The sequence below is a fragment of the Medicago truncatula genome, chromosome 5, assembly GCF_003473485.1.
Source record: "Medicago truncatula cultivar Jemalong A17 chromosome 5, MtrunA17r5.0-ANR, whole genome shotgun sequence".
In the NCBI taxonomy this organism is placed as follows: domain Eukaryota; kingdom Viridiplantae; phylum Streptophyta; class Magnoliopsida; order Fabales; family Fabaceae; genus Medicago; species Medicago truncatula.
Window position 1 is genome coordinate 9029731 of NC_053046.1, and position 23645 is coordinate 9053375.

General features: G+C 32.5%; 2 protein-coding genes and 1 non-coding gene across 3 annotated transcripts; all 3 read right to left on the minus strand.

Moving 5' to 3' along the window:
* Positions 1–2160: 2160 nt before the first annotated feature.
* Positions 2161–2232, minus strand: TRNAE-UUC (transfer RNA glutamic acid (anticodon UUC)). Its single transcript has one exon. It is a non-coding gene; the product is annotated as a tRNA-Glu (tRNA).
* A 2996-nt stretch (positions 2233–5228) lies between these two features.
* On the minus strand, positions 5229–7425 carry LOC11424087 (protein FD). Its single transcript, XM_039834606.1, has 3 exons — positions 6542–7425; positions 5960–6037; positions 5229–5790 (listed from the first exon to the last, which is right to left on the minus strand). The coding sequence occupies exons 1-3, from the start codon at positions 7100–7102 to the stop codon at positions 5722–5724; spliced, it is 708 nt and encodes a 235-aa protein (XP_039690540.1). The 5' UTR covers positions 7103–7425; the 3' UTR covers positions 5229–5721.
* Positions 7426–17760: 10335 nt separating this feature from the next.
* Positions 17761–23419, minus strand: LOC11418763 (la-related protein 1C). The gene is made up of 6 exons (XM_024783279.2): positions 22728–23419; positions 21348–21897; positions 21122–21275; positions 20934–21024; positions 19120–19191; positions 17761–18849 (listed from the first exon to the last, which is right to left on the minus strand). Exons 1-6 carry the CDS (start codon positions 23127–23129, stop codon positions 18550–18552), a joined length of 1569 nt encoding a protein of 522 aa, XP_024639047.1. The 5' UTR covers positions 23130–23419; the 3' UTR covers positions 17761–18549.
* Between the last annotated feature and the right edge of the window lie 226 nt (positions 23420–23645).

A 23645-nucleotide genomic window follows, 5' to 3' on the forward strand; every position in this document is an offset into this window, starting at 1 on the left:
TTTTACTTGGTATTGAGGTTGAGTGATTTTTAAGGTGCTATGCATTTACAAACCACACAGCCAAGAGATCTGTTTTGTCCAAGCTGGTAATTAAAGCGTGCATAATTGTGACATATTTTTTGTTTGTATGGCAAAAGAAAAACACTACATAGAAGTAATTTGACCAATAAATCTGATATTGACAACTTGACTCGTTACTTGACATCTTCACTTCCTTTCTACGTTTTACACAAACGACCTACCAATAACTTAGTTTGAAATCAGCTTAAGTGTGAAAGAGGAAAATGATTCACATATATCTTTAGATTCACATGATTGTCAAATGAAATCTATCTGCAAATTTATTTTGCGTGTAGTGTACTATATATCTAAATTCATTATACCATATGATCTTATGATGCTCTGCACATTTCAAGAGCAATCAAGTTTTCTGTTGAATCACGAATTGGCATATATCACCTTTGCCTTGTTGCGTAAAAATGGAGCAGCTGTAGCACCAACTTTTAAAGAATTTTATTTAAATATATAACTTTTATTTCATTTCTTTTAGATAAAAGCTAAAGAGTTTAATTGATGCACTGCCAGTATAAAATATTTTTACATTATCATCTAATCAGAGATTATCGCGTGTCCATGTTACACTATTAATTTCTAACCATTCTTTCAAGAGTGGGGTGATGTGTCAAAACAATGGATTTTGATTCGATGTCGGTGTTAAACAGTTTTGTCCTTGCAATCTATATCCTATTAATCCAAAGCCTAAAGCCTTTAAGAAGGTCAGTCATTGTCAAATAAAGAGTTTGCTTGTGATTTACCCAACAATGTTTAAAGCACCATAGTAGAATCCACACATTTGCATTCATTCAGTTGTGTATCTCCATTGCAAATAGTCATCAATTAAAACTTAACTGATGACCAAAATTTGGTAAAAGAAGTTATTCTCGTACAAATCTTCAGGGATTAATCCTAAATGCTTTCTCATACAAGTAAATCTCCAACTACATAGTTCAAATACCAAAACATCTATCATTTGTGTTATGTTGATAATTGAAAATTTTAATAGTGTCCCATATCTATCAACATATTTTTATGTCTCATATGAAGATGCCAAGATAATGACAAGAATATATTAACATAATTAGGAAAGTAAAAAAAAAAAAAAAAAAAGATGAAAAAATATAATCTAGCACGAGTACATATACTATAGACAAGTTAGGCATCCAGTAGTTTATATATATAGGTCAAGAGTAACACTCTTATGTTGGTATAACCACATCATGTTTGGACCCTAGAAACTGTCGCAGAAACCTTACATCTAACCACCCTTTCAAACCAAGCTATATGACTAAACACTACCTATAATTGTGACAATAAGACCCATTAGTTAACACTCAATTTCTTAATAAGGATCTAATAGAGATGCTTACCCTTCAAAAATTAAGATGACACTCCAAGGCTTTGTATCACTTATCTTCAATTTAATTGGCCTAGCAGAAACCCAAACAAACAATGATGCAATTTTACCTTACATTGTTGCCACCTCAATTGTCCCAAACAAGACCAATCAACAATCATCAGAATCTTCATCAACAACAAATGATGTTGGTTTGTGTTGTGTATGCTTGTCAATGTTAAACAACAAAGATGAAATTCGTGTGCTTCCTTGTTCACACGAATTTCACAAGGTTTGTGTAGATAGTTGGCTAAAGGGTCATCATAAAACATGTCCATTGTGTCGTTTTTCAATGGGAGTTGAAGAAAAGTCTCATCATCGTGCTGAAATGTTCAGTGAAGAGATGCTAATATGGTTTTCTTCTTTCCATATAGCTGGTATGTAAATGTAATGATCTAAAGAGATTCACCAGTGAATTTTTCTTCTTTTACTACAAGCAGAGACTTTCTGTTTCTTTTGTAATTTTGTTGCTGCAAGGCATACGAATCATCTTAAGCAAGTAGTGCTAATGTCAATGTGTATATCATCTTTATGCTAATCATTTTTTTTACTAAGAACTCTCCATTTTTTGTTTCAAAATGTTGTTTCTGAAATGAAATGCAAATTTTTTGAATTCCATAGATAAATTTCTTGATATTAGCTTTTGGAATTGGAAGGTTAAAAAAACACAGCACCAAATAATTCGACTGTGATAATGGTTAAAAAATTTCCATTGCCGGGAATCGAACCCGGGTCTCCTGGGTGAAAGCCAGATATCCTAACCGCTGGACGACAATGGAATTCTTGTGAAAGATCGCAAGTTTTATAAATATATATTAGATGGCTGTTTTGTCATTCAAGGAAATGAATATACAAGAACCATTTAAAGATGGGATCTCATTGAACTAAGACAACAAAGGGTTTTCTGGATTTGCAAAGTAATATGAATAATTTTGTTTAGACTATAAAATAGGAAATAGAGGAGAGTACGAGGAAAAACTTCTAAAAACATTAGTGAATGAAATTGAGCTTGTAAACACTAAAAACGCTATAGTGATATATATGTCAGATGGCTATATTAATTAAATCAAATGGAAGCGAATAACTTAATTAACAAATTGAGATAAATAGTGAGGTTTTGGTAATTTTATGAATTTGTTGAAAGAGTTGGAGATTACTAGGTAATTATGCTACCAAAACCATAAACTCATTAAAAAAAGGCATGGTAATTTAAAATGTCTAATAAACATGTATTTTGTCAATTGAATAGAACACACCTACATTTTGTCATTATCATATCCCACCAAAGATCAAAAGTGGAGGAATTTGAAATAATAGAGGTAGACTAAAAAAATTGCATGAAAAAGAATGACATCCAAAATTTGGAATTTAAGATAACAATTAATCAAATGACACCTAATAATTAACAAAACAAATCATCATAATGTTAGGACTTCCATGGGGCATACACTGAAGACTTCCATGGGGGCATACACTGAATTGTATCTTCACACTAGACTAAAAGCAGCAACACAATTGAGATTGATATCACATCGTCATCCAAAGTCCTAAGGCATTATGTATAAGGGTCAGCTCACTTATATGTTGCTCAACATCTACTCTTGAATTCATTGTGAAATTTTAACTAACACTTGACACATTAATATGTCTCCATTAAGTGTGAGACTCTTCGTGCATGTAGTCTACCACTAAGGACCACTCTTGCTCCCCCGCAACCTTTAATCGTGATATGATACCACAGTTGGAGGAGCTAACACTGGTGTGAATCGATAGATTGGAGAAAGGGCAACCAACCAAGTAAAAATGATACTCCCTCCATTTTTAAATATAAACAAAATTTACATTTTAGGTTCATTCATTTAATGTATGCGGTCTATATTATGAACCACATACATCATTAAATGAATGAACCTAAAAAGTCAATTTTTCTTATATTTAGAAATGGAGGGAGTACCACATCTTCAATCAAAATTTTAAGACATACTCCTTTATTTAATGTTGAACTTGACTAAACACTTGATACATCACAATATATTTTCATTAAATATAACGAAAATCTAGCCAGTACTTCGTATGAGTGTCCATACTAGTTTATATTACGTAGAAGTCAGATATAAAATTTATGACTTTGAACGAGAATTAATGAAATGGATATGTTCAGATTTTCTTTTTTGAAATGGACCACTAATTTTTATTGATGATACTGCCATTTTTGTTTATCATTAATGACTAAACAAACACGTGCATATATAGAAAACCTAACGTAATAAATAAATAAAAACAAGTGAGACAAAGAAAAGTTGGTAATACTCCATAAATTAACTTCTTGAGCTTTTCTTTTACGTTTAAGATAATTGTATTAAAAAAATCTAGCAAATAAGTTAAAGATCAAGATTGTAGAAATATAATGTAGGGTATCATCAATTTATATGCACTCAACACTATAAAGAGCATAGGCGCCATTTAGGGTAGGAGAGGTGAATAGGTCTCATACCGTAGGAGAGCGTATAAAAAGACAGTTTTTTTTTTTTTTTTGTTAAAATAACATGTGGTTAAGTTAAATTCTATTTAAGTTATTCAATTAACTGCAAGGGCAATGTTGGTATTTCATCTTAAATAAAAATTATTTTTTCATCTAGATTTGGTTTATTGCTTCGTTGCTCTCTTCCTTGAACACCATTACAGTCATTTTTGCTCTACTGTTTGGATTGAAGAACACCACACACTCCATTATTTGCTCTTCCTTGCCTACAATGTTTGCTCTTCCTTATCCAATCATAAAAAGTGAACCGGCAGTCAAAGCAAGTGGTATTGCAATAGACAGTATAGTTACACATATCTGAAAATATTTTTGCTTCAGCTTCTTTCGTGTTTGTGAGAGGAAATTGTGGCAAGTTAGAGAAAATTTGTTATTTTTATCATATCCATTCTACCCTTGAGTTTTCACTTGGAGGGAATAAACATGGAACGAGCTTGCTGTGAATTTTTCCAATTTTTCCAACAATGACAAAAACACCATTTCTTAAATTTGAATCCAAAAGCAATTGTATTTTTATAAATCAATATATATGTTAAAAAAATACAATCCTAGTCGGTCACTTATTGCAAATCTCAGCCATTCAAAAGCTTCAAAGTAAATCCAATGGTTGACATCCATTTTTCAAAGCAAAAAAAAAAAAAAAAAAAAAAAAAAAACAGGTCATGTATCGTAGCCTTTGACCTCAAGCCTCTTGCAAAAAAATTAATCTAAAAAAAAAAGACATTAAAATTAGTACAACCATCAGTGATAGATTTAACATAGGTGAGACATTGTTTATGAGCGTTCAATGGTAGGACAACATCAAAAACATCTTATTCCGCTATAAGATTTCAGAAAAAACATATGCCTTTTGCTACCAATGAATATGGTAATGAAAAAAATTGGTAGCAATGACCACACCATCTTTATCTCTAAACACAACACCAATACCCCATACAATCGTAGACTTGTTTCATTAACAATGCACTTATAGCAACCGCTAAAATGGAGTGTCCAATGTCACTTATATTTATCTCTCGACCAAACTCCAAATTGTTTTAACTCGCTTTCTCTAAAAATCAGAGGGTTAACACTAAAACAATTTTTTTAAAAAGATTCAACTTAGGATGAAAGAAAAAAGATCTTCCACTAATGACTCAAGATTACCCCATAACAAGTCCAAATAACTCAAGATTAGTGATGAAAAAATACAATATATATAGTAAAAGGACCTCTCCTATTGGTTGTGGTTGAGTACTACTCATTGAGTCATTGTCATGGCTAGAGAGATAAAACAAAACGTCGTGTCTTTGGTTGCAAAAACCCTCCTGCTAAACTGATAATGTTAGGTTCTGGCTATGTACACTAGTATATGCTTTTTGGTCACGCTTTTAATCCTTTCCTCTCTTCACTTTCCACATGAAGATAATTTTGTCAAACAAAAATAAAAGTTGCAAAACGTCAAAACAAACTAGGACGATAATAATACCAAAAAAGACCCATCAAAATAAGTTTCCCCATTGAGGCCCCTGCTTCTAGTAATGGCAAAAGCACATTCATCTTTCATACATTCCCCTGTCCTTTGTTTGTGTATTCCTCAAAACATAACCATTATCTTCTACTATAAAAGAAAATATCTTAACTAATATTTCACAACCAAATTCAGTCATAATACACTTACATCCAAATCCAAGGGTAACATTATTAATTAGTTTAGTTCATAATTAGTTAGATATTACATGTTTTGTTCTCAAAAGGATGATGTTCGATATAAGCTACTCTTTTTCTTTTGCTGACCACCACTTTCTGCTTCCCATAACTGCATTCACATTGACACAAAAGAAAAACCCTAAAATCAATCCTACTACTACTATTGAAAGCATAATATAATGTGTAGTTACTAAAAATATAAAAAATGAAAATATGTTAATAACTAGAAAGAAAAAAAAATGTATTTGGTTAAAAGAGAATGAAATGGGACAATTTACCTCTTGTTGCTGTCTTCTAAGTCTTGCATTCTCTTCCTGCAATAATTGAACTTTCTGCTCTAGTTCATTGGTGTAAGCCTGAAATAACCACAACAAAAAGTAAATGAATCCATTATTCCAAAAAAAAAATATATATATTTTGGGTGTTATACATTTTTTAAAAATTCAAACTAACCCACTAAAATTAATACGGTAGAAAATTACACTCGAGACCTTAAAATGAATACTCCAAAATCGCAAACCAACACCCAAACCAACCCAAGTGGGTTATTATAAACACCAATGCCCCACAAAAAAACAATAATGCCCCCACCTAAATCAATCACCAACATTTGCAACATGTTCTTTTATTTGACCACCTTTCACCACAATATTCAAATAAAAATTCAAATTTTAATACAATTACGACCGTTATTTAGAATCTCAATTCCCACCCACCATCACAGGTGAGTAGTATTAAGTTTATGTTTAGGTTATTGGTTAGATTGGCATAATCACGATAAGTCACTAGCGATTTTGTCAAAATTATCATGCAACCAAACATACACTAAATTTAGAGAAAAGGAAAGAAGTAATCTTTTCCTGTTTTCTAGCTCGTGACCGTGCAGCAGATTCCCGATTCTTGATCATCCTCTTATTTCTCCTTTCACCGGGGCTAATATCAGGTGCTTCACCAAATCTCTTTCCAAAACAAGTGAAAGAACTAGATGCAGGAACACCCACATTCTGATCACACGGTGAAGCATTTACGAAACAAGGAGAAACATTCGATACACCAATGTTATGTTGTTGCTGTTGAAGTAGTAACTGAGAATTATTATGCTTGTTGTGTCTGATAAGAGGGTCATAGAGAAAATCAGGACGAGAGTTCAAACTAAGAGCAGTGACAAGAGGTGGTGGGGTCGTAGAGATAGGGCAATAAAATGAGGCATTATTGTTATTTTGATCTGAAGCAACAGAAGAAGATGAATTATTAGAAGAATAATCTAAGCTTTTTGTTGGGTCTAAAGTAAGGGGTCGAGTGAGAAAGTCTTGAAGGATAACACCACCACCAAAAGTGGAATTACGAGTACTCATTATCATGGGTCGTGTGTTTTGGTCATTCAATGAAGACAGGTTTATGTCTTTCCAAACTTCTTCCATGGTTAATTTGTTTCTACAAAGAGAAAATGAAATTTGTGATGGTGATATTTAACTTCTTTTTTGAGACACAAGGACAAGGAAAAGGACACACTACACTATTGAGGGTTTGATTTGTGAGGCACTTCCCGTTTTTGTTCACTAGATGTTAATGATGACGAGATGCATTTGGTGAGATAGGGCAATGTGTTAGGACATAAAAAGTGGGATTTGAAAAGAGATTGGGAGAGAGATAGAGAGAGTGAGTGAGTGAGAAAGGTGTCAAGGACTGAACTCTGGAGAGTGGAGTCTAGAGTACTGTTACTCATCAATTCTTCCTTGCATGATCAGTATGTACGAGATGCTTACAGCTACAGTTTCAATGATTCAATATCATATTTAAATAACTTCCAAATTACTTTTCTTAAAAAAAAAAATTATTCAATAAAAACAACACAGATTAACGTTCTAAAATTGTAAGCAAACTTACAACGCTAAGGTTAATAGCATAAAAGCAAAATATATGCAAACGTGACAAAATCAAAGTGAAAACTGTACATGTTTAGATATATAACATTGACTCTCAAATTATTGATTAGTGTTTGTCTGATTGCACTAAGTGTTTTTCACATTTTTCCAAAATCGCAGAAAACTTAATTCGTCTAAGTAGAAGCTTGATTTTTAAGCATATGCGAAAACAGGGTTGAATGCGCATTTATTGCATGTGCCTCAAGACAAACATGTGGTGAATATGTTATGGATCGAACCTAATTTGAACAAAATAGAAAAATCATACAAGGTTGCACCAAGACGACAAACAACATAATGTGGTACTCTTCCTTAAAAAAAACTTGGTACTCAAATGATTATAGAAAGAGTAAATTACACTCCCCCCCTCCAAAGATGCTTGAATTACACTCCCCTCCCCTCTTATGTTAAAATATACACTTCCCTCCCCTCTTATTCAAAACATATTAGAAAATATTTCACTCTCCTCCCTTGAGAGAAGCTTGAATTACATTTCTTTCCCCTCTTAAGTTAAAATTTACGCTTTAGTCCCTCAATATTTGTTTTTATTTCTAATAATCTAACAAAAAAATAATCTACCACACTTCAAAGAAAAATAGCATTGCGAGTTTATTTTAATATAATCAAAATTTGAATATATATATTTCTCTATTCTTATTCACAATTTCATTAACATATAGTTTTAAACTCTATTATAAAATATGAAATAACCCAAAATAAAATTAAAATATGTGAAAAAGTACTAAAGTCGATTAAGTGTGGTTATTCAAAAATGAATTTTATACTCTAAATTATAAAATTAATAACACAATATTTAAATTTAATTGTCATTGACATTTAGATTATAAAGAAACGGATTTATTTAAATGGTGATTCAGAATTAATACATGTTATGAAAATATTTATTTATGCTAAAATAGATTAAAGTGTAGTCCATATTTAATTATTAAGGGAGGGGGTTGTAATTCAAACATCTTATAGGGGAGGGGATTATTAATTATATTTTTTAAGGGAGGGGAATATATATTTTAACATAAGAGAAGATGGAAGTGTAATTCAAGCATCTCTGAGGGATGGGAGTGTAATTTACTCTTATAGAAAAGCTTGAAGAAGAAAAAAACTTGATTTATGAGCAATTAGTTGTTTAGATTAAAAAAAAAAAAAAACTTGCAAACTCTCCCCCATTTGCTATTCTAATTTATAAGTTTAATAAATTGCATAGTAGAAAACAACAATAATTTTGGAGACAATAACTTAGTACTTAAAATGATTTGGTATACTTGACAAAATTTGTCATCACCTATTCCAAAAGGGCATGAAGACCCACCGCTTCTCCAAAACAAATATCAATACGAACTCTATTTAAACTTGGTGAAAAGAACACATCAATATAACATTTAAAGTAATCTAGGGTTAGTTTAATCCAATTAGTCGCTCCTTGTACTGCCAGGCACGAAGCTGGTGCATTTCAAACTTATTTCGCCATTTGCCACTCTTCTAAGAGCTTCACAACAAGATCAACCAGTGCACAACTCAATAATATATGTATTATCATTCGTCTACTTTTCTTAATTTAAACATGATCATGTGAGTTCCACTAACAAGAAGACGATATTCGTTAAAGCTATACATTTAAATAGATCATTTCTTAATTAAAGTGTCTATTTTGTATCATGACTTATAGAGTAAGTCTCTCGCCCTTAAAAATACTCTAAGATGTATAATATATTATATATGATAAGACTTTTACATTAGATGAAATAAAATTGTGAGCCATTTGTCAAGGAAATAAAAAAAGTTATATTAATTTTTTTCTTATATATATTTTGAAGAGTTTGATTACACACTTCTAAAATATTTTTACCATGTTTGCTTTATTTTGAGTTCTTAAACAATTTCCTTGTGGCGTTCACTAGTTTTTTCCACAAATAAATTAGGGGAGGTACACATCCCTTATAATGCATTAGGACAAACGTCAATTTGATAGCCACAACAATGGTGGAAAGTAGAGAAAGTATGAGAATCCAAAGCGTCCATACTTGACTTGATCTCAACAGCAACCCATTATTAGCCACGTTTCTGGTACCGATTGTTCATTCACTCACCCCTGTTAAGGAAAACACTGTCGACCCTGTTGTAGTTTTTGGAAACCAAACTCGTTCCCAAAAGGATGTTCAAAGGTTTGCAGAACGCACAGGAGGGCACCTGTGTGGTTAATAGTTCTATACACTTTCACCGTATATATCACATCACTAGACACTAGATAAAGAAAATAAATATTCGAATTTAAATTTGGCTTATATGGATAAAAAAAATTGATAAAATGGTATAAATATAAAATTGATTTGTATAATGAGAATTTTTTTTTCTGACCCTTTATTTAAAATAATGTGTTCATATTATGCCTATGTAGGATTTTAGAAACATTTTTCTCACGTTCAAACATTTGAATTGTGATCCGAGTGGACAAATAGAAATGATTGATTACATGCGGTTTTATGAAATTTAGATATTTTGACAACATATAAGAATTTATGTTTGACTTAATTCAAACCTACAAATACAACTTGTTAGGTGAAATTTATAAACAATTGTTCATTATTTTCTTAAAGAAAGAAATGTTCATGTTGTATATCATTCATGTGTAATTTTCATATAATATGAATTAATATAATATCATTTAATGCTGAGATTTTTTGTTGTAAAAGTGACTCAAAATTGAAGTATGAAAGCTGTTAAAATTGGAGTACGATTTTTGGAGCAGAATTGACACTTTTCATTTGTAAAAAATCGGAGTACGATTTTGCGCAGAACAATAAAAATAAAACATATTTTTATGGGTCTGATTTTGTTCCAATTTATGAGAGATGTTTTTACTATAAATACATACCTTGTATCAGATGTAAACCTTGTGCTAGAGGGAGCTGAAAACAAGGGTTTGGGAGGCAACACAAAAGTAGGGTTTGTATAGAGTTGCTCTTGGCAACAAACACTAGGGTTGAAGTTGATTCACCTTGGAAAACACTATTAAGATTGAGTTTCTTGGTCACGGGAAGAGATTGGAGCTTTGGGTAGAATTAGGCGGAAGACTTATTCTTGTAACCCATTGATATCTCTTTTGTAAAATTACTCATCATTATAGTGGATCGGATGGCTGCTCTCTCCTCCAAATTAGGTCTGTTTTGGACCGAACTGGATAAACCAATTCTTTTGTGTTCTCTCTCTTCTTTTCTATCGTTATTTTCTACTTTTGCTTGTGTTTATAACTTCAATACACTTTATTTGGTTGCTTGATTATTAATTGCTCCACAGATCAAATATTTTATTCGTGTGATTTTCATTGAATTCACAACATTTTAATGATAAATACATATTGATACTAAAATTGAATTGTTAAATACTCCCTCCGTCCCTAATTATAAGACCCTTTTGAAAAAAAAAAATTGTCCCTTTTTATAAGACTCCTTTGCTATTTCCATCTACATTAATTATTTCTTTACATACATGCCCCTATTAATTATACATCTTTTTCTTCAATCAACAATAAATAACATATTGAAAACATAAATCATCTCTCTCTTAAAGGATAAAATTGTAAAAACAATACTAATTACAAACATATTTAATACAAATATCCACTATCTTAATTCCCGTTATTTTTTCAAAAGGGCCCTATAATTAGGGACGGAGGGAGTAGTAAGTTGTGTAAATATTTTTGTTATATGCATCAATTTAAATCACACTTTGATTTCTGCTATCTTGGGTAATCAGTTTCTATGACATATTTACAAATATCTATTTTATGTGATGAGTTTATTTAGCCACTACACCATTATAGAAAATCATTATCTTTGCAAAAATTCAGCCTTGTACATGTTCTAAATTTTGTTCTTAAGTTCTTTCCTTTACTTTTAAAAATCACGAATTTTCTTTCAGGTCCACACTTCCACTTGACCGATTAACAAAATATTTTCACATTCTTGAGTCTTGGTGAAATTTTTGAGATCTTTGTGAAGGGTGTTGATTGTTAATTTGTTATAAACTTATAAAAAAAAAATCATAATTAAAATTATAATTAACATATTAGATTTCACTAAATTAACTTTGATGCCGTCAAAAAGATTAATTAAAATGTGTCCTAGTCATCAAGCTTAGTTTGCTTTAATTAAAATGACAGCTGTCGAGTCTTGCTCTGTCCAATGACCTCCTCCACATCACACACACAGTGTTGGACATAAAAAAACTCCTTTCTTCTTTTGCATGGAAGGTCACACCGACTTTTCCTTTAACCAGTCATTTTTTCTTGCCTCATTTTCCCATAAAAGTATCTCTATAACTATTCTTACATCACCCTCTACTAACTTTTTCCTAGCTTTACTTCTTCTCCAGCTTATTACCATTTTCAACAATCACTTCCAAATGAAGCGAAGACACAAATTCCTTTAAAAACTCCTCTATCGTTTTATTTCCTTACTAGGTACATACAAAATGAAAACACATCGTGTAACAATTTTATTTCCATTTCTATGAAGTTTGGGTTTTACCATATTTATTAAAGATGAGTATAGTACTATTAGTTCAAAATTAGAGAAAGAAGAAGAATAGGAGTTTCAAGTTTCAATAAATAATAATGCTTGCTAAACTATGGATTGATTGATTGAGACTCATCAAGCTAGGTTGAGAGTGTAGCGTAGGTGTTCAGAAAGAATATAAATCAGAAAAAGACCATTGTTATATGAAATTATTTTATCTTATTTTAAAGGGTGTTTTGTCCTATCTATAAATCTATAAATAATAAAGTGGGTGTTCTGTCACCTACGAAAGACATTGATATAATTCATTGGTCTGAAAAGGTATAATGGTCAGTAACCGTTGGATGTTATATTATCTGGACAACTCAAATCATGTGTATTTTTGATCATAAACATAGGACTACTAGTTGGAAAGCAAATTAAGCAAGCAGGGTGAAGAGGAAACCAAAAGGACCCATGTTTTTTTTGTCTCTATAAGGTTGAAACAACAACACTTGTCCAAAGCACGATATACTATTTCGTTTGGTTTCCAAAAAAGAGATTTGTAAAGTTCCAGTTCTACCAAGTACCAACCAATTCCATGCTAACAGTTGGTCTTTGTGATTGGCAATTTGGCAGGCATTCGAACTTACTTAATTTGTTCCCCAAAATCCAAATAATGAAATTCAATTGATTTTTTCAATCAACCCCGCAATTGTTTTTTAGTTGAAGATTTTACTTTTATTTATTATTTTAAAGTTTAAATTAATACTCACTTGGTCATTTTATATTAGACATGTGAGTCAATAAAAATTAATGTATTTTTTCTTCAAAAAAATTGATGTATTTAAATTATAATAATATAGATTAAATACATCATTTTTATTTATCTATATCTCTTTCATAAAAAGATATTTATTTATTTTTTGACAAAAAAATTGATTATTGTTTTTTCAATATTATCGCTTATGAGTTAATACTAGTATGGACACTCGTGCCAAGCACGGATTAGAATTTCGTCATAGTTGAAGAAGACAATATTATGATGTATTTAGTGTCAGTTAAATTCAAACATGGTATAAAACAACAGAGGTTTATTAACTAATAAGCGGAAGAAGAAAAAAAAACTAATACTTAAGCATAAATTTTTTGGATGAAGATGCAGTATCATTCTCGCTTGTGTGGTTGTTCCTTCTCAAATGTGTCGATCGACCGGTGATGGCTCCTCCAGAAAGTCCAACGATGGTATGTTATTTATGTTTAACATTGCGGGGGAGAAGTTCTTGGTGGTGGAACACAAATATTGTGTCAAGTGTTAGTAAAAATTTCACTTTGTATGAAATCAGGGGCGGATCTATGTTAGGGCTATGTGGGGCTTTAGCCCCACATGCCCTTCCCTATTTTTTTTATATATATATTATATAAATGGTAATAGTTATTTTGGTCCCTGAATATGTATTAAATAGTCATAATAATCTCACAGTGTATTACACTTCTAAAATAATCCATGATTTTGTACTTTGTTAGTTATAATAGTCCCTGAAGTGACAATAAATAAGTATATTGAAGGACTAATATGACAATATCAATGAAGTATTTGAATGTTAGGGACTATTTTGACTAATAAAGTGTACAATCAGAGACAATTTAAAATTTTAATACATTGATAGACTATCTTAGCCTCACATGTATCCAATGTCTATATTTGTCCCTGGATGCAAAAGTAAATGTTAAGAAACATACAAGTGAGATGATCGATATACCTAATACACTAAGATTTTGGATGATGATGTGTTGTCAATTGTATGATTAACCTTAACATAATGTGAAGATTCAACTCATTGTAGTCTCCATCAGAACTCTAGACTTTTTTTTTTGTTACTGAACTCTGAACATTATGATGAACTGTTTTGTTAATTTTTGGATGTCATTTATTTAATTTTAATATTAAATTGAAGTAGATGTTGAACAACATATACCGACTACTTTAAGCTTTAGGGTGAAGATGTCGTGTCTAATCACTTGTTTGGTTTCTTATAATCTAACGTGATGATCAAACTCAATGTAGGATGCCCCGAAACTCACGACAATATGATGAACTATTTTTTTAGTTTTTGGATGTCATTTGTTTAATTTTAGCTTAATTACAGTTTTGGTTCTTCTATTTTCACTCACTCACGGAAATTGTCCTTCCATTTCAAAATTACACGCCCTTGGTGCCTCTTACAGATTTTTGAACTTAAAAATGGTGATATGTCATATTTAAATTAAAACTTTAAAAGAGTTTTCATGTAATTACATGGGTATTGATCATTCTACATCATCAGACTAAATGCAAGGTCATCTAAAATATATCACATCATTGTTTTCTAGTCTAAAAATGGCATAAAGGGACCAAAAGACTACTAAAAAAACAAAAATTAGTGAGGGATAACATGAAATCTCTCTCTAAATTATGTTACTAAATTTTGCGACCAAGGAATTTACGAGGGATTTTATTTTTTCCGTCACTAATTTTGCATTTCCTAGCAGTGAAGCTGAGTGATTTTAAAATGAACGGACCAATTCATGAGTTGCTGAGAATATTGGACTAAATCTGCAATTAAGTCTTTAACTTTTCAATCTTAAAATTTTATTTTTGAATGTCATTCTCTTTCTTGTGAATTTTTCATTCAACCTCAATTATTTCAAATTTATTTACTTTTGGCCGTGTGTGGCAAATGATAATGAAAAATGGTCAATGTGTTATGTTGGGTTGATAAATATATGCTTATTAGATATTTAAAAATATGTGGTGTTTTTTTAATTGAATCTAATTTTTTGGTAAAATAGTTGTCCAAAGAATCTCCAACTCCTTGAGTAAACTCATAGATTTATCATACAACTCACACTGTTTTCTATACCTTCCAAAACAAAACACACAATGATTAGTTTTTTTCCCATTATCTTCTCTCATGTTCAAATATTTTTTTCGTATCTTTTTTCTTACTTCTAATTTCCTTTCTCTCTTCTCATATGAGAAAGAAACATAAACCTTCTTCAATGAAACCATCACTAACCAACTTTTTTAAACATATGGTGTCTTCGTTTGATATTATTTGACTATGTCACGTAATTATGGATAAAAAGAGTTGCAAAATTGAATAAGAGATGTTAATGTGTCAAGTGTGAGTTAAAATTATATAGTGGATAGAAGAGTAGATTTTGAATAACATATAAGTGAGATGACTCATATACATACTACTGGCTTAAGGTTTTGTGTGAATATGTGATATCAATCTCACTTGTATGGTATCTCTTAGTCTAATATGGTGATAAAACTCAGTGTAAGATCCCTTGGAAGTCCCAAAGTTATGATGGATTGTTTTGTTAGCTTTTATATCTCATTTATTTAAAAAAATTATCCTAAATTTTGATTATTGAACGTCATTCGCTTCCATGCTATTTTTTTTTATTCAACCTCCCTTATTTCAAATTCCTTCACTTTGGATCTTTGTAGAATCTAACAATGGAAAAATGCATATGTGTTCTACTGAGTTGACAAAAACATACTTATTAAAAAATTTAAATCGATGTTGCAATTCTTTAATTGAGTCTAATTTGTCGTAAAATAATTACCCCAAAACTCCTAATTCTTCAACAATCCCACAAAATTACCAGCAACTCACATTATTCCATATACTCTCATGGTAAAAGCACACACTCATTTTTTTCCCTTATCATTTCTCTCATGTTAAAATTCCTTTTTTTATTTATTTCTTTTTCTGGTTCATTTTCTCTATACTCATGAAACAAATGAATATAACCATCTCTTCATGAAACCCCCATCAACCAACCTTTTCTACCATTTTGTACCTCAATATTACTTTATTTGGTTATGTCACCAAATTACAGATGTAGAAAGTCTCACATTTAGGAGAGAGAAGTTAATTTGTCGTATGTGAGTTAAAGTTTCATATTGGATGCAAGAGTAGGTGGTCAAAATAAATATAAGTGAGAGGACACAAATAACTTATGCCTTAAAATTTTGGATGAGGATGTGGTGTTAGTTTCACTTTTATGGGTACTTTTACCCAAATGTGATTATCCAACTCAGTTGAGGCTTCCCCTAGAAGTCACAACATTACGATGAACTGTTTTGTTAGTTTTAGATGTCATTTGTTTAATTTTTTATCATGTTAAAATTTTAGTTTTCGAATGTCATTTGGTTTGACGCAATTTTTTTAGTCAACCTTTATTATTTTTAAAATAATATCTCATTTGGTTTATAACTTTAGGAAAAAAAAATTACCGCTCATTTAGGAACAAAAAAATAAGTTTTTTCCTTACATTTTAGGACGGAGTGAGTATATATATATATATATCTTGGAAAACAAAAATCTGTTAAATACAGATTGGTCAAAAAAAGACTATTTTGATAACTAATCAATGATGGCCTTCCATGGATTCACCTATATAAGCCGCAGCTAAGGTAGCAAAAATAAGAGCTTGAATACCGCTTGTAAATAATCCCAGAAACATAACAGGTATAGGAACTACTAAAGGTACTAACGAAACAAGAACAACAACTACTAATTCATCAGCTAATATATTTCCGAAAAGTCGAAAACTAAGCGATAAGGGTTTTGTAAAATATTCTAAGATGTTAATCGGTAAAAGGATTGGAGTACAATAGGGTTGGTTTTAACTTCTTTATATGAATAAAAAGCTCATTTTTCTCCATATTTTATCATTAAAATTTTTTATAAAAAAAAAACAAATTTTCAGTCCATCAAAATAAATTACAAAGTATTTTTTTTTTAAAGATTACAAAGTAAATGTTAATCTATTTATTTGTCTTTTTTTTTAGGGATAATCTATTTATTTGGCGTACAATTATTACCATCATTTTTTACTATCTTAAAATATTACCTTTAAAACATCAGCTACTTTAGTAAATTGAAATGTTTAAGGACACAATCTCAATAACACTCATTCATTGAGAGCATCATCCAAATCTTGAATTTCATACCTTCCTCGACTCTTGATAAAAACCGTGGTCCCCTACGCAAATCTTGCGTCCCCAAACCTCACCACCATATCTCCATTAAAAAATCCAACATTCCTAAAAAACAAAACAAATAAAAAAAAATTGGCAACAACGAGGCCAGAGTGTGCGAGAGAAGAAGTTCAATATAGAGGAAACAGGAGTGACCGCTGCAGCCCATGCAAAGCCAAACCACCGCCACCATGAAACAACTGTATCACCGCCATCAAATGCCGTCTTGCAAGTACCACATTACCGCCGGCTGCACTTTGTGACCTCTCCAGCACCTGTTTCCTATTCTCTCTTCGAATAAACTAAGTAGCTGAAGCAACGATCTGTGTTGGCTATCCCACTTGTTATTCACTTAATGGCTAAGGTTGAGAAGCCAATGAAGACACTCTTGTCATTAGCAACTTCGTGGCAAAAGAGTAGAGACACCGTTAAACATGCTCTCTACTGGGCAGTTGAGAGTAGAGACCGTGATAAGTTTTTTTTGAGGATAATATGAAATTAATAATAGATACGAAAGTTAAAAAAAATTACATACTCATATCATCAAACCAAGTAAAATAAAAATTGAATTAATACCGTGTGAGAGACAGAGAGAGAGAGAGGGATAAAATATCAATGATCCATGCAACTTCTTCAGGTCTAGATAGAAAATTAATCTCCAGCATGCACAATTTTTTCGGGTCTTAAATTTTGACAAAAAAAAAAAAAAACAATAAATTTTTTATGGCGTCGGAATTTGAGTTTAAACAGACATGAAAACTGAAAAATATTATAAATATCAATGTCATTCCAGACAAGAAAAGGACGGAATATAGCAAGGGACATCAAGCAAGCATCTTTGATGTGGTCCTAGGACAAGCTCAGCCACAAGAAAGCCATATTTCCTCCCTCAGAAGCAGCAGGTAGCTATCATCAGATTCATTCAACATACAACGCCCATTAACTAATAAAAAGCTCTTGAAACCGGTGGGAAGCTGACCCCAGATTTTAAAAAGCAGCTGAGGGGCAGTCGGGAAACAAAACAGCCAAAATTCCTCCGCATATTCAAGCAAGCAAAACCGTCCTCTAAGGCTAAGAACATACATATATATCCCACAAAAACAAGTTATCACAATAGTCGCATCACTAGGTCCACAACAACCAAAAATAAAATGCCTTCTTTGTTTTCATTTTTAGAGGGAGGGGGTTGATCTTCGCATTTAGTCATTTTTTCTGTTTTGTAATCGGAATTTTCTTCCTATTCAACAATCATGTTATCCTAAATGTCTCACGAGAATTTATCTCATTGTGCCACATGCAAAGACTGAGATAATTTCAAGATACCTGCCAGTGTCCTCCTTAACTCTTATGGGCTCCCAAAAAAAAAACCAAAGTGCCTAAGCACGTTTGCAGCTCTAATTTCTCCTTGAAGTAGAGAAATCTGAGCCATGAATGTCAACTTCACCAGTAATTTCGCTAGTTGAGAGCTGCAATGGAGAGCTCAAATCCCCAAATGCAGGTGTATGCTCTGAATTATCTGGTAGAACAACTGGTCCTCCTGCACCATCATAGATAGTTGTCTCCAGAGCAATATTGCGCATTTTCTCTGCTAGCATGTCCTGATTTAACACTTCAGGACTTGTAACATTAGGAAACTGAACAGGAGAAGGCATGATCCATTTCTCCCAATCATTTTGCCTCCTTATTTTGTCTCCCTATAGTATAAATAAAGAAAGAAAATCAAAACAGCAGGTTCAACAAATTGATATTCCGATGCAATATCAAATCAAATTATAAACACAAATCTCCAATGCAAGATTAAGAAAAATGAGAATGAGAATGAAATTGAAAACAAGAGTTTCAATAAATTGATAGAACAAGTAAAAATGAGAATTATCACTTTATTTGATCTTCCAACTAAATTTGTGTATCTATTCAAATCAAATTATAAACTAAAATTTCCAATGCAAGATTCAAAAAAATACCTGCACTTCAACAACAGATGAAGTACGAATTGCATCTATTATAAGCTGAATATTGTCAGTCAAATCCATGACCTGGCAGACGGAAATATTTTCATTAATTAAAATATAATATAATGCTACAACTCACATCCAAATAGAAGAATTTCTAAGACAATTTAGATGGGTTTAGAAAACAAAACGGTACAAAGTCTAAATGATATATGAAGTCAGCTACAAAATAGTCAACCACTATAAGTACAAACTACAAACCAAAACTTGAAACAGGTATTACATACAGTAACACACATTTACATATCCAGTTCCATCTCGCCAGTTTCGGACATAATTATGATGGTATATAGTTCAGGTGATAAACTTGTGTATACACCAGAGCATACAATTTCCAGGTTATGCTTTAAGGCAATTACATCTAAACGAAAAATGCATCAATCAAAATTGATAACAAATCATAAGGATTTTCATGGTGCACTCTTGGTCTGTAACCAAGAAATCAAAAACACAACAATGATTGTATCCATTAAATGGTCTGCTTACATTTACATATCCAGTTCCATCTCGCCAGTTTCGGACATAATTATGATGGTATATAGTTCAGGTGATAAACTTATGTATACACCAGAGCATACAATTTCCAGGTTATGCTTTAAGGCAATTACATCTAAACCAAAAATGCATCAATCAACATTGATAACAAATCATAAAGATTTTCATGGTGCACTCTTGGTCTGTAACCAAGAAATCAAAAACACAACAATGATTGTATCCATTAAATGGTCTGCTTTAGCTTTTATGAGATGATAGTACCAAAACCAATAATAATAATGACAGCAGTGATGCTTAATATGGTAAAAGTAACATAATTACAAATCCAAGAGAACAAATAATTATAATTAAAAGGATCAAACTTTAAATCTTCTTGCAAGCTTTTTATTCTTCTGACGGTTCATTGTGCATACATTCATGTATGGTTTGTTGTATTTAACTATCAAACTCATGTTTTTCCAGTCAAGGGAGCCTGACAAAAGGCACCTATTGCAGAAGTCAACACAACCAAACAATATCCATTGTAACATATAATACCCAGCAGGCATGTTTCACGTTTTCATCTACTGATGTTCAAAGTCCAAACAAGATATGGATTACAGAAAAAATATCATTTTAATGCAAGAGTTGTGCAACTTTTGAAAAATTTCAGGACCTATCTTTGCCTTAAAAGAATTTCCTGAAAAAAAGCTATAAACTTTTCCTAGAGACACTAAAACAACTTCTTGTATTAAAAAATAAATAAAAAGTTGTTTTCCTAGTCTAATTTAGTGATACACAACATAACTAAACACAACTTGAGCCCAGACTCCTCAAATAGAACTGCATATAATATAGAAAGCAAAACTAGGATAAAAAAAAAGAGTAAACTATGCAGCCATGGGGAGACAACACATGCTACACCATTGTCGTGCTGGATTGTCATAGAACAAGCAAAACAAATTATAACACAATATTTATCAATATAAAAACATTGCATGTGCAATCAATCAATCAGTCATGACCTGATCCTTTCCAAGAAGCGCCAAAATTTGTAAACATGTGGCTTCCATTAAAAGGTAGAAGATGCTTATATATAGTTCAATCCTTCTACTTCAGCAGTAGTTTAACTATTAATGTAAAAGTAAAAAGTGCATAATTGTGTGTTATGAAGTCAGCTATAAAAACAAAAATATAAGCATTTTCACCTCACTCTCTCTCTCTCTCTCTCTCTCTCTCTCTCTCTCTCTCTCACACACATAAAAGCAATTGTATACATCCAAATTACTTACTTTTTTGAAGCCAGCAATTAGCGTTATTGGAACCCAGCCCTGGGCATCCATATTCTTCCGCAAGAATATATCTTTGACTAAATTTTCATTACTGCAATAGAAAAGTTGTATAATTGTCTGCAATCAACTTTCTTAACCAACAAAAAAGGCAATTTAAAAAAATTAACAGACCAAAGTAAAAGCAGTACCTAAAATAATAGTCAATCTGATTGACTATCTTGCTATGCAACTGAGGGTCTGGCCCTGCATAATAAAGAGGCATTGGAGGAACAAAGGGAACACCTCTTAGTGAATCTATCGGTGGAGGTGGACCTGCAAATAATACCACTGGAGCAGCTAGTTCTGAAAACAAATACAGTCATCAGAGAATATTCATATCCTGAAAGAAATCATCTTGACATTAATACAACATACCATGGAATCCCATGTGGCCACCAAAAGGCCGCAATGGTGGTGGATGAATGAATGGTGCAGAATTAGGAGGCAGAGATGGCCTTATAATTCTTGGAGAAACTCTTGGTGGCACATGCATGTCTCTACCATTGTAATTTCGACGACTATTCCAGTCTTGATCACGCCTGTTCCCATAGTTATGATGGTGGTGAGAACCATCTCCACGCTGATGAGGACCACCATTACGATGTCTGAATGAATTACGCTGCTGTGGATGATCACTTGGCACAAATCCACTTCTCTGGGTGTGGTCTCTGGGAGACTGTGCGTGGTCTCTGGGAGACTGTGTATGGTCTCTGGGAGACTGTGTATGGTCTCTGGAAGAAGAGGTGTGAGATCCCGTTGCAGCTATCGAAACTTGGGGTGCAGACTGCTGTGTGTGGCCCCCATTAGAAGATGCATTTGAACTGTTGTGTTTGATTGATTTCTGGCGAGTTGGTGCCATATTGTTTACATTTACATTATCTCCGACTTGTCTTTGCATAGAGGAAGAAGGTGTGCTTTCCATACCCTATAATTGACACTTAAAACAATAGCAATATCGATGTGCATACAAACAAAAAATAAAAATAAAGAAAAGTGCACAGCAAAATCAAATATAACAAAGTGAAAAATGACAGCATTTCACAATCCATCTGGTCACAAAGACACAGCAATTTGATTCAATATTATTCCTACATCAATACTACAGCTCCCTGTGTGTATTTTCCATAACTTCAGACCAAAAAGGTACTTGCATTTTCCAAATTGTACAGTGAGAAGAATACGAAAAGTGACCCTAAAACTCTATACCACCGACACAATCTGTTGCACGGACACTTCTGATTGAAGGCGTGTCCTGGTGACACAACACCGACACTTTTGTGATTAGATTGAATTATGTCATTTCCTCAAAAATTTATCGGTGTCACCGTATCTGGTGTCCGTGTCCATGTCAGTGTGTTTGTGTCCGTGCTTCATAGCCAACATATCATGTGATTACATTCAAATAATTCCTTTTTTCAAATTTTTACTAGTGTCGACGTGTCCATGTCAGTGGTTCGTAACAGTATTATGCATAAGGTAAAGGCGTATCCACTGTTGATTTAGTTTAACATAACATGCAATACATACTGATCCTAACCTACTGAAATTCACTACAATCATTATTATGCATGATACCATCAATGAATTCAATTTCATAAAAAAAAAAACATTAAAAACACATGAAAAACCAACTCAACAACACTACAAACATAATCATCTCTAACAAACTATAGTAAACTGTACAAATCATTGAAATCGTATGTATTATAAATCGTATTAACATAAATACTATAGTGAATCGCAACAGAAACAAACCTGCCATGGAGAAACAGAAGATCCATCTAACAAACCCTTCGACGACTCCGATTTCGTAGAACCTCGAGCAGAATCAGATAAAGCAGGCCACGAGTGTGCATCCATCACCGGCTGAACCTCCGAAACACCGCCATTGCCGGAAGACCGATTCCAAGCAGGTCTCTTACCAGTACCACCATTGCGCTCACCTCCGTTATCTGCGTTATCGGAGATCACTTCAGCAGAGGTAGAATCATCCACCGGAGCAGTTACAATCGGAAAAGATTCCTCCGATAAAGAAACGGCGGGAACGGCGGCGATAGACTCCGATTCGCCGCGAACTACTTGATTCCACGGCGGAAGACGACGTGATTGGAGATTATCGGGGGAATGGTTAGAAGAATGGTTACCGATCATTTCCATCGATAACAACGAATGATTAGGAATAATAATAAGTATTAAACGATGTGATTAGAGTGATCGACGTTGATTTGATTCGATTAGAGTGATTTGTGAGATTTAGATGAAGGTGTGAGAGAAAATGTGGTAGATTAGGGTTCCAAAAATTGTGCGATCTAATCGCGCAGGGAATAATGAAGAAGAAGAAGATGAAGAAGGTTGTTTTGTATGTGTTGTTGTGTGCGTGCGTGCGTGGGAGAGAAAGAGAAAATTGCGTTAGAGAGAAAGATTGCAATAACGCTTTGGATGCTAGTTACGAGTTTACGGAAAAGCCCTTTGGTTTTTTCTTTGATGACTTCCTCTCTTATGACTTTTTCACGTCGGAGTTTAGACTGTGACGTGTGAGTGTTGCTCATTTCTGTCTTTTTTTTTATCAAATAGTTTAATGGTTGAAGTCGACACATTTTAAACGTGGACCAAGTGGGATGTTTGAGGTTTGTATTCGGACGCTGCATATATTATGCAATGTCTCTATCAATT

Excerpts from the sequence above, each read along its gene's own strand:
- LOC11424087 (XM_039834606.1), bottom strand. The coding sequence starts at position 7,102 with ATGGAAGAAGTTTGGAAAGACATAAACCTGTCTTCATTGAATGACCAA. Across the intron at positions 6,038-6,541 it reads GGTCACGAGCTAGAAAACAG|GCTTACACCAATGAACTAGA; the intron begins GAAAAGATTACT and ends TGGTTATTTCAG. Across the intron at positions 5,791-5,959 it reads TTAGAAGACAGCAACAAGAG|TTATGGGAAGCAGAAAGTGG; the intron begins GTAAATTGTCCC and ends ATGTGAATGCAG.
- LOC11418763 (XM_024783279.2), bottom strand. The coding sequence starts at position 23,129 with ATGGAAATGATCGGTAACCATTCTTCTAACCATTCCCCCGATAATCTC. Across the intron at positions 21,898-22,727 it reads CTTCTGTTTCTCCATGGCAG|GGTATGGAAAGCACACCTTC; the intron begins GTTTGTTTCTGT and ends TGTCAATTATAG. Across the intron at positions 18,850-19,119 it reads CATCTGTTGTTGAAGTGCAG|GGAGACAAAATAAGGAGGCA; the intron begins GTATTTTTTTGA and ends TTTATACTATAG.